This window comes from Gigantopelta aegis, chromosome 15 (assembly GCF_016097555.1).
Source record: "Gigantopelta aegis isolate Gae_Host chromosome 15, Gae_host_genome, whole genome shotgun sequence".
Lineage (NCBI taxonomy): Eukaryota > Metazoa > Mollusca > Gastropoda > Neomphalida > Peltospiridae > Gigantopelta > Gigantopelta aegis.
In genome coordinates, this window is record NC_054713.1 from 41,750,719 (window position 1) to 41,762,784 (window position 12,066).

The 12,066-nt window shown below is 35.3% G+C and overlaps 1 protein-coding gene across 1 annotated transcript; it reads right to left on the bottom strand.

Annotated features, from left to right (window-relative positions):
* Nucleotides 1–1,350: 1,350 nt before the first annotated feature.
* LOC121389941 (perlucin-like) lies at nucleotides 1,351–9,877 on the bottom strand. The gene is made up of 3 exons (XM_041521609.1): nucleotides 9,847–9,877; nucleotides 8,871–9,056; nucleotides 1,351–1,698 (listed from the first exon to the last, which is right to left on the bottom strand). The coding sequence occupies exons 1-3, from the start codon at nucleotides 9,854–9,856 to the stop codon at nucleotides 1,481–1,483; spliced, it is 414 nt and encodes a 137-aa protein (XP_041377543.1). The 5' UTR covers nucleotides 9,857–9,877; the 3' UTR covers nucleotides 1,351–1,480.
* Nucleotides 9,878–12,066: the final 2,189 nt, after the last annotated feature.

Consider the following 12,066-nt stretch of genomic DNA (forward strand, 5'->3'; position numbering starts at 1 on the left):
AGTATTGCCGGTATATTGTTTTCACTAGTATATTGCATCAAACTGTACAGTAATCTAATATTTTCTGCTATGCATCTACCTGGTAGAAAACCCTTTTGATTTTCATGTATTATTTGGTCCAAACATGTTTTTAATCTATTGGCTATACATATTGAGAAGCGAAATTGGTCTCCAGGTTTTCAAATGTTCCCTGGGTTTATTCCCTTATGATATTAAAGTGATAATTCCTTGTTTTTATGTAGTTGGGAGTTCACCCGTTTCAAATGAATATATATATATATATATATATATATATATATATATATATATATATATATATATATATATATATATATATATCGATTAATAATGTTTTCTGTTTTTCTTTTTAATTTATTAATGATATTGGTGTGGTGTATCCGAGTAAATACATTACGAGAATCACATTGCTAACTAAAAGTATTTGAATATGTTGGAATATAGTAGCTAATATCAGTAATAGCAGTAGTGGGGGGAGGACATAACCCAAATTTCGCGGTTATAGTTTTAAACTTGGACTGGGAAATGTTTCGACATGCAAGTCTGGGGGAAGTTATCGTAGCGCACGCCTATGATTGGCACAAGTTGCGGCGTCCAAGACAGGACATCATTTTTGTTGTTGCTGTTTATTTATATTTAGGGAGTATGTAGTGATATCCAGGTGGATGTGGAGTTGTCTCCCTTGAACAATTAAAAGTATTCAAGATGGCCTCCACGTAGCCCGAGCACTCTGCCGGTTGAAAGCTAGACGGACATTTGGGCGGTTATGATCGCTCTAGCTCTTGAACGGCAGAGTACTCTGGCCAGACACCATGGAATCAGAAATCAATAAGATACTATAAATGATAAAAATATTAATTATATTTCCTTTTTTGTATGCTTTAAACGACGATAACTTCAATAAAATAATAATATAGTGTTCATTCTAGGCATTACAGAGATTTTGTGCTAAAATATAAATACCTATTTTCAAACGAGGACACACCACAAATAAAATAAATACAGGTACATGTATATAGTTTTAGTCCCCAACCGGTCCAAATGTCTGTCTATCTGTTTGTCCGTCTATCCCACTTGTAGCTTTCCGGACGGTTTTGCTTTCCACAATGCCTCCGGATATTGAGCTGAAGTTTTGTGTATAGCTTTTTAGCATGTGCTGTTACAGATCAAGTTTGACATTGATGGCAATTTATTCATTTTTGAGATAGTTATGGCCCTTTAATTTAAGAACCTTTGTTTTCCGAACCTTTTTTTTTTTTTGGCAATGCCTCAAGATTTTGATATTAAACTTTTTATTCAGCTTTTGCATGTACTGTTACAGATCAAGTTTAACTTTCACAGCCATGTACCAATTTGCGACAGAGTTATGTCTCTTTAACTTAGGATATACGAAATGTGTTTAGGCCCGGTAGGGGACATGTATTGTTTTAGCATTACTCTCAGAATGCTTGACCTCTGGTCATCATACAACCTTTTCACAGATGTATGCTATTTGTCTATTGCACCGTACATCGTTCCATTTTGCTCTTTTTGCAATTAGCAAAACACAGTGTTGGCTGCCATCATAATTGTTTGGTTGTCCAGTCCTCCAGTTGGTGAAATTAGCTGTGTTTCCATTCTCCCAGACGAAATGGTCTTCGTGGTCCTCATCTGTCAGACCGATAAAGAGCTTTAAGTTACCTGTATAAAATAAAACCAAAATAAACACTTTTGACCTACTTGTACAAACTAAAGCAATATAATACCTAACTGTGAAAATGAAAACACTATAATACATCCATCTACCTGTGCAAAATGAAACTAATTCCTTACACACCAGTTGGTGAGAACACCATGCGTTATTTTTATATAACACATGGTTGGTTAAACATTTACGTGTCTTAACCATTTCAAGACATACGACTGACTGCTCATCAAGTCACCACTGCCATACATCCAATGAAAAACTACACGATGGAAATCGATTAAATTGTAACGTATAGATAACCTGACAATCACGGGTCTATGACGCGTAAGTTAGCTACAAGTTCAACAGATGTAAATAAGTGTTAGTCGAAAAAGATGTTAAAATTTGATTAAAACATGGTTTTTCGAGGATATGTAAGAAACAGAATAATACATTCGTGTCCATTAGATACCATTTATCTCACAACTCGTTGTTTAAAAACGTACCAAACTCGCTTTCGCTCGTTGGACTGGATTGGATAACATATTGACGTGCCTATATCAAATTAAGGTTCAAGCACGTCTCTCCCGGGCACAATCTCGGACTTCGCCAGTAACTGGGTCCGGGACAGAAGGGGTAAGAGTTGAATATGGTCAAAAATTTTAAAATGGCAATTAGTAAAAAAGTTATTAGAATTGGGGTTTTTTAAAGTTACAACCCAAAAATAAAAAGAATTGACTGCATGGCCGAATATTTATATAATTTGGAGCATTTTAAAAGCACAGTCCAAAAATCAATAAGAGAAAGAAGAGAGGATCGGACTATTTAATACTATTAAAAAAGACAGTAATTTCGACATACAATTTTGAACAAAAGTCTAAAGGTTTAAAGTCCGATCTATATGCCCACGTGAGTGGCCTCGTTAAGGCCGTTAGGGTGCACAACATGTACATACGAGATGGGTTGCATCCACTCAAGAAAACCACTTGATTGACAGTCATTAGACGTTGAAGGTGTAACGCTGTGCTAAAATACACATCTTGAGAAGCAGGATTCGTCTGAACGGGAGAGAGTATCAGACTATGTTATAGTCTAATAGTCATGGGTTGGAATAGTGGTGCGGACGGGCCCGACTCCGGGGGATACGAGATGGTATCACGATAAAACAAAGTAAAGTCTAGAAAAGAGTAGTAAGGGCCGACCCCGCTTCCTATTTCTTCTTAGAGTTGGGCGGTCAGTCTTCCAGTCCTGCTAGGACAGGATCGGACATGTCGAGAGTAAACGCGAACAACCGTAGAATTCTGCAGAATGGTCGTCATTCGAGTCACGGAAAAACAAGTCGACATACGTCAGCCGGAGAAATGACGTGGAGGCAAGGAATCCAAGGAGTATCCAACCTGGTGGTGCAGACTGTCGAAACGAGAAGCGTTCCAGCGTTCAATCAGTTCCAATGGCCGCATACATCGCAGTAGAAAACTCCATTTTGCTGACAAAAACCAAACAAAACCAAGGATTATCAAGTCGAAATCACGTGCCGTATGCACAAACGAAACAAAGACGTCTTACCGCGTCGAGCTCCAGACTGGAATGTTCGCTCGTTAGATACATTTTAAAACAACGTGTGAGATAAATGATTTTTAACGGCTACCCATGTATTATTCTCTATATAATACATCAATTTACCTATGTAAAATAAAAACAATATACTACCTCGATCTACCTGTGTAAAATAATCCCAATATAAAACCCGTGTAACTCTCGATCTAGTTTTGCAAAATAAAACCAATATAATACATTCTTCTACCTGTGGAAAATAAAACCATTATAATACCTTCATCTACCTGTGGAAAATAAAACCAATATAATACATTCATCTATCTGTGCAAAATAAAACCAATATAATACCTTCATCTACCTGTGTCAAATAAAACCAATATAATACCTTCTTCTACCTGTGCAAAATAAAACCAATATAATACCTTCATCTACCTGTGCAAAATAAAACCAATATAATACATTCATCTACCTGTGCAAAATAAAACCAATATAATACCTTCATCTACCTGTGCAAAATAAAACCAATATAATACCTTCATCTACCCGTGTAAAATAAAACCAATATAATACCTTCATCTACCTGTGCAAAATAAAACCAATATAATACCTTCATCTACCCGTGCAAAATAAAACCAATATAATACCTTCATCTACCTGTGTAAAATAAAACCAATATAATACATTCATCTACCTGTCAAAATAAAACCATTATAATACCTTCATCTACCTGTGCAAAATAAAACCAATATAATACCTTCATCTACCTGTGTAAAATAAAACCAATATAATACTTTCTTCTACCTGTGCAAAATAAAACCAATATAATGCCTTCATCTACCTGTGTAAAATAAAACCAATATAATACCTTCATCTACCTGTGCAAAATAAAACCAATATAATACCTTCATCTACCTGTGTAAAATAAAACCAATATAATACCTTCATCTACCTGTGCAAAATAAAACCAATATAATACCTTCATCTACCCGTGTAAAATAAAACCAATATAATACCTTCTTCTACCTGTGCCAAATAAAACCAATATAATAATTTCTTCTACCTGTGCAAAATAAAACCAATATAATACATTCATCTACCTGTGGAAAATAAAACCAATATAATACCTTCATCTACCTGTGTAAAATAAAACCAATATAATACCTTCATCTACCTGTGTGAAATAAAACCAATATAATACCTTCATCTACCTGTGTAAAATAAAACCAATATAATACATTCAAAATAATATAAATACCTTCTTCTACCTAAAATACTACCTGTGCAAAATAAAACCATTATAATACCTTCATCTACCTGTGCAAAATAAAACCAATATAATACCTTCTTCTACCTGTGCAAAATAAAACCAATATAATACTTTCTTCTACCTGTGCAAAATAAAACCATTATAATACCTTCATCTACCTGTGTAAAATAAAACCAATATAATACCTTCATCTATCTGTGTAAAATAAAACCAATATAATACATTCTTCTACCTGTGCAAAATAGAACCAATATAATACATTCATCTACCTGTGCCATATAAAGCCAATATAATACCTTCATCTACCTGTGTAAAATAAAACCAATATAATACATTCATCTACCTGTGCAAAATAAAACCATTATAATACCTTCATCTACCTGTGTAAAATAAAACCAATATAATACATTCTTCTACCTGTGTAAAATAAAACCAATATAATACCTTCATCTACCTGTGTAAAATAAAACCAATATAATACCTTCATCTACCGTACCTGTGTAAAATAAAACCAATATAATACCTTCATCTACCTGTGCAAAATAAAACAATTATACATGTACTACCTCTGGGTTTTTTTACTGTGGTGTCGTTAAACATTAATTAATTCATTCATTCATTCGTTCTTTAATTAATTAATTAATTCGTTCATTAATTAATTAATTCATTCATTCAGTATACTAACTCGATCTACATGTGTAAAATAAAGGCAATATATTTTGATCTACCTGTCTGTCACTGAAAAGATTAATTTTATGTATTTTATGATGTTAAAGGGGTTTATATCATAAATGTCTCCAATATTTTGTTATATTTGGTAGAGAATGAGCATAATGGGTAAACTGTGAAAACGTTGTGTCAGTACTTTTAATGAGCAGTTTCTTCAGTGGGAAAGTAAGCTGCAGGTAAAAAGCATGCAGGCTGTGGAAAAGGTAAACGTCACCTGTCTGTTCATCAGTGCATTTGCCAAGAAGGTTTCCAGCAGGCAAGTTGACTGGGAAACAGCTCTTAGGAGGTATGTGGTTTAGTCTTTTGAACAGATAGTTTCACTATATTTTCCCGAACACTCAAATACAGGGCAATTTAGTTATTTGTAATTTGTTTGTGGTGATTATTAATAGGGTTGTTTATTTGTTTATATTTAGATATACATGTAAGTGGTGTTGTATATTAGTGCATAATATCAGGTGCTATAACTTAGGTAGTGTTACTTTGTTATACGATAATTGGGTGTGTGTATAGTGTATGTTTGCGGTTGTGTAACTGACCGTATTAGAGGGTTAAGCGTAATTTGTGTTGTTGTGCGCCAGGAGTACATATGATACAACATAAAGGGTTATGGCTAATATGTTTTATTGTGTTACGTTAGTTTTTTATAAGTGTCAGACGGGCCTGATAATTTTGTGGTAGTTTATTGCCATAATTATACTCAAAGACAAAGGTTATTGTGACACACAAAAGACAAAGATAATTGATGATACGTTTTTACTGCCGTGTATGAAACGTTATAACATGAAAAGAGAAATGTCCCAAGGTATGAAAACGAGCAATAGTCCATGAAAAGGGCGCACCTGCCTTATGCAAATGAGCCACATCACTAGAGGAGGTCCAGAGCGAAGTTCACACAGTCAGTAGCGAGTATGTCCACCTTGAGCATTGATACAGGCCTGGCACCGTCGTCTCATTGAGGCCACTAAACGCTGGAGAAGGTTTCTGGGAATGCCAGTCCAGATCTGAGGAAGGATCAGCGTGATTCGGATCCATGTGTCTTGGCGAGGGGTTGTCACGGGTAGTCGGCCGCTACGGGAACGGTCCCTGACCTGGTTGTTTTGTTGATATAGTTGCCATAAGTGCCATATGGTGTTTCTGTGGACGTGCTACGCCACGCTGCAAGGTCCCAGATTAAGCATCCCTATGACCCGCCATCTGTCATTTTCACTGAGGCGTGGCATGACGAAATTGCATCAAACAGTTCACTAATGGTGTTTTTCTGACTTCTGGACTTCTGAAGACTGCACAGAGTGGCAATGATTTACGACTGAATGTCTGGCCTTTTATGGTGAACACTGGACAGGATTTCTCTCGAATATTCCATGTTTCTTGCATAAAGCATGCAATCGCTGCAACAACCGCTTGGTTGCATTTCTTTGAGCTGTTGCATGCACATTTTCTCTGGTTTATATCCATAAATCCAGTCACAAATTTATTACTCCAAACAATCCATGTCACAATAACTTTTGCCTTTGAGTATATATTAAGTGAGACTGTTTGTAGCTATTTTTGTTTCAGCCTTTGAGTTAGAGCTATGCGAGCCAGAACCACGAGAAGTAGTATGTGAGCTATACCTGGGTGTGAGGGATGACACAGATGAAACCAGCAGAACTGTAGGAGAGCCATCTGCAAGAGATGTCTACAGACTAGCGTGGTGGCAGACTGTTGTTAGGATATCTGCAAGAGATGTCAACAGCCTACCAACCAAGATGTGCTAGTGTCTGGTCGTCATCAAGATATTGGCTGACTATTCGCGATGACAGTGAATTTCAGTTGCGTTTATACTGATACAAATTGAACTGGTTTAAAATAATTATTGTAAGAAGGCACGGACATTGATTAGAAGCTAGTTGGCTCAATCTGGCAAACCACGGACACTGCAATACAGGTTTATTTGTTGTTGTTGGTTTTGTTGTTGTTTTTTGGGTTGGTTTTTTTTTTTTTTAAATTGGGGGTGGGGGGGGGGTGTTTGGAGCGGGGTGGTGGTGGTAATTTAAGGTTGGGGTAGTGTTGTGTTAGAATGATATCATCATTTTGTATATTTATGTTTTGTAGATAAATTTGTTAAAATGTTTTGTTGTTTGACTTGTTTTTTGGACAATATGACTTACTGATAGTCAATCGCTCGTCCATCTGTGACACTGTCTAAAATAAAACTAGTATATACTGTCGATATACCTTTGGAAAATAAAACCAATGTAATACCTCGATCTACCTGGATAATATAAAACCAATATACCTCGATCAACCTGTGCAACATAAAACCAATATAATGCCAGTGTCTACCTGTGTAAAATAAAACGATTATAAAACATGGACCTACCTGTGAAAAATAATGTAACACCTCTATCTACCTGTGCATTATTAAAAATATATAATACCTCTCTACCTGTATAAAATAAAATCAGTATAATACATCTCTACCTGTGCAGATTAAACCAATAAAATATCTTGATAGACCTGTACACGATAAAACCAATACAATACTTCGATAGACTTGTACAAAATAAAACCAATACAATACCTCGATCTACCTGTGTAAAATAAAACCAATACAATACTTCGATAGACCTGTGTAAAATAAAACCAATACAATACTTCGATAGACCTGTGTAAAATAAAACCAATACAATACCTCGATCTACCTGTGTAAAATAAAACCAATACAATACCTCGATAGACCAGTACAAAATAAAACCAATACAATACTTCGATAGACCTGTACAAAATCTAACCAATACAATACCTCGATCTACCTGTGTAAAATGAAACTAATACAATACCTTGATAGACCTGTGTAAAATGAAACCAATACAATACTTCGATAGACATGTACAAAATAAAATCAATAGAATACCTTGATAGACCTGTACAGGATAAAACCAATACAATACTTCTATAGACATGTACAAAATAAAAACAATACAATACCTCTATAGGCATGTACAAAATAAAACCAATACAATACCTCGATAGACATGTGTAAAATAAAACCAATACAATACCTCGACTGACCTGTGTAAAATAAAACCAATACAATACCTCGATAGACCTGTGTAAAATAAAACCAATACAATACCTCGATAGATCTGTGTAAAATAAAACCAATACAATACCTCGATAGACCTGCACAAAATAAAACCAATACAATACTTCGACTGACCTGTGTAAAATAAAAACCAGTACAATACCTTGATAGACCTGTGCAAAATAAAACCAATACAATACCTCGATTGACCTGTTTAAAATAAATCCAAAATAATATTCCGATCTACCTGTACAAATAAAAACATGTAGGCAAAAAACATAAATTGTTCTCTGGTCAGACCGAAGTTCCATGTCTGATGCGCTGATGCGGCTTTTTTGTTTTTTGCACAGAAAAGATGGGTTTATTTGATTCCAAAATAAGGGGCATATTTAAATTGAAATCAGCATTTTGGATCCAAATGCGGTTTTACGTCATAGCAAGAAAAGTCCGGTAAAATTCGACGTCAAAACGCGGAAAATTAAAAACAAACAGGTTGACCCGCGAGGATCAAAATCGACGCGTGCGCTGACCACAGGCCAGAAATTTATTTTGTTTGGCCTTACCTATATTTTCTTTAATGTAGCCACTGACAGCCAAGTTCTTTTCCTTTGTGTCCAAGACAATCAATCTGGAACGTGATTGGTTACAAAAATCACGTGCTGCTGCCATGTTTTTGGTAAGATTGAACACCTTGAAACACAGTTTGACATCCTCTAGCAGCACGTACCCATCTTCAGTTGGACAGTGATCTGAGAACAAAGAAGCTTTATTTTACTGTTCATCACACGACCTTCACATTGGGTTTATAAATTTAATATCAGACTGACAGAGAGACAGAAAGATGGACAGACGGACAGACAGACATACAGTCAAAAAGACAGACAGAAAGACAGACAGACAGAAAGTAAAAAAGACAGACAAAAACTGTCAGGTAGACAGTCAAAAAGGCAGACAGATATAGAGGTAGGTTATATATATATAGTGCAATATATATATTTATTACATGCTCTACTCTCTTTTAAAGTATTGAGCACCTTTCAAGCCTCTAACGATAACCACCAGTATTATATATATATATATATATATATATATATATATATATATATATATATATATATATATATATATGACAGGCAGACAGATGGACATATAGACAGACATTATCACAAAAATCAACGTGAACAGCGCCAATGTACACTGACAGTACGCCCCATTTTGGAGGAGTGTAATCATCTGAAGCTGACGAGTAAAGATTTATCTGATAACGGAAATCTATTACAATCTTTTAAATTCCGTCCAGAATTCATCCGTTCATTCGCGTGTGTGCAAGTATTCAAGGACGAATGAATTGGTGGACAAACGAACAGACTGGTTTTGGTATGGATGAAAGGATGAATTGTATGGAGAAAAGCAAACAATCACCCACCTCAAAAACAGAAGTAAAACCGAGGCCCACCACCACCAGTAAATACCCTTGCAGATATATCTGACTTCAAATATGATCTTGTAAAATAAACAAATATAATATTGGCGTGTTACCTGCGGCCATTGTGTAGTAGCGGGACCCCGATGAAGGGAGAGAACTGGCGCTGTTGGAAAATGTTTCTGAATGCATACGACACGTGCCATCATGACCATTGTAGGAAAACGACCTGCAGATGTCACTCTTGGCACATTCCTTCCCACAGTTCACCTTGCTTTTGATGCTGCTTGTGGAATATATTACGTGATCAGTGATTGTGACGTCATCAAACACGTGATTCCGAATCCAAAATGTCTGTTGAGTGGTTTCACTGAAGGCGCTAAAGTAACAACGGAACCAATTTAGTATTGATAAACTGTGTATAAATCTGAATGACAAAACCGTATTCCGTTATCAAAATCGTACATCTGCACAAGATAGAGTCACAAGGACGTCAGGCAAAGACGTGATTGCTTCCATGATCCACTATTGGGTGCTCGTCCTTGGGAGGACCGCCACTGTCCTGATTCGCTGATCAGGGAAGAAAAGCCTTGTTTTCATTATTAAACGTATGCAAAAGACATTATTTTAATATTGAAACAATGCTATCTGTTTTTGACACCTATGTTAACAGTATTCTTAGTTATGGGTCAGAGGTCTGGGGATTCCACTGTGCAAGGGATGTTGAAAATATTCATACAAAATTCTGTAAAAAAGTACTTGGAGTACAACAAGGGGCCTGTAATGAATTTATATATAGTGAGTTAGGGCGTTTTCCTCTGTATATTATGAGAAAATTAAGAATTTTTAAATATTGGATTAAAATACGAAATACTGAAAATTGTATCCTTTTAGCTATATATGAGGAAATGGAACGATTAAAGGGTAACTGGGTAACACAAGTCAAACAAGAACTAAATAGGCTTGGACTAAACTATATATGGAACATACCAAATGTTGGTAACAGAGAATATAATATAATTAAGGAAAGAATTTACGATAATTTTAAACAACATTGTTTTAGTCGAATAACGACTTCACCGAAAGATACCTTATATAAATTTTTGTTACTTGAATTCAAGCTACAAACATATCTTAGACAACCCATACCATTAAATCACTTAAAAGAAATATCAAAGATCCGAATTAGTGCACACAAATTAAATATAGAAATCGGAAGGTATAGGAAAATTGACAGGGCCGAAAGAAAATGCACTATTTGTAACTATAATGATATAGAAGACGAATACCATTGTATCCTTATTTGCCCAGCTTTGAATGATTTGAGGAATAAGTATATAAAACAATGTTACCACAGACGTCCAAGCGTATTTAGGCTCATTGAACTATTAACAACTGAAAACAATAAAGACATCAATAACCTGGGAAAATATTTAGTTTTGGCAAATAAAGTTAGAGACGATTTACTGAAGCTTACTTAAAATATGATATCCACAAACCTGCCGTTTCATTAGCAAGTATATTAATCATATTTCATCTGGTATACATCAATATATACCTATATATTTAGAATTAGAATTATTACTATACCACGATAATGTTTATAGTGCACATATGTACATGTACATCCCACCACTATTACTAGTATGCTATGTTAATTTTACCATTAATTCTTAAATCACTCTCCACCTGTATTTGTATATTTGTATATATACCGTGATTATATATGTATGTATTTATGCTGATAAGTTTGTTTAACTTAAGGCAAATAAAGAACTTGAAATACATTATCATAAAAAATATGCAGTACAAGTACAGTCGTTAGGCTGTATCCTAACCGGCCGCGAGCGACGCGAGCGATTCTATTAGAAATCACTGATGTCGCATCGCACGCGTGCGGTTGGGATACGGCAGTTGAAATCAACGATTTCTAAAAGAATCGCTCTCGCATCTTAAAAATTGCTGCAATTTCTTTTAGAAATCGTTGATTTCAATTGCCGTATCCTAACCGCACGCGTGCGACGCGACATATTATATGCCTGTATGTTTTTATTTATTGATAATGTGAATTTTAGTCTCTCATAACTCCACAAGGAGTGGCCTTTATATTATTTATTAAGAATGTTTCTTAAGTATTTTGCTGTGTATATATTGAATGAGACTTCAATAAAAAATATTTGTCTGTCTGTCCTAAACGATCCGTAACAGGATGCTACATGCATCCTTCGCTTCCTGTAGGAGGACTGCCACTCCCAAAGACTTTTAGAAAGCGCAAACTTGCACAAGATAGTTAAAAAGTTTGCTTTGTTTAACGACACCACTAGAACACATTAATT

Bases quoted from the DNA above. Each gene is read 5' to 3' on its own strand.
- LOC121389941 (XM_041521609.1), bottom strand. The intron at 1,699-8,870 runs GTAAGGCCAAAC...TATTTTATACAG, and splicing joins CTACATTAAAGAAAATATAG to GTAACTTAAAGCTCTTTATC.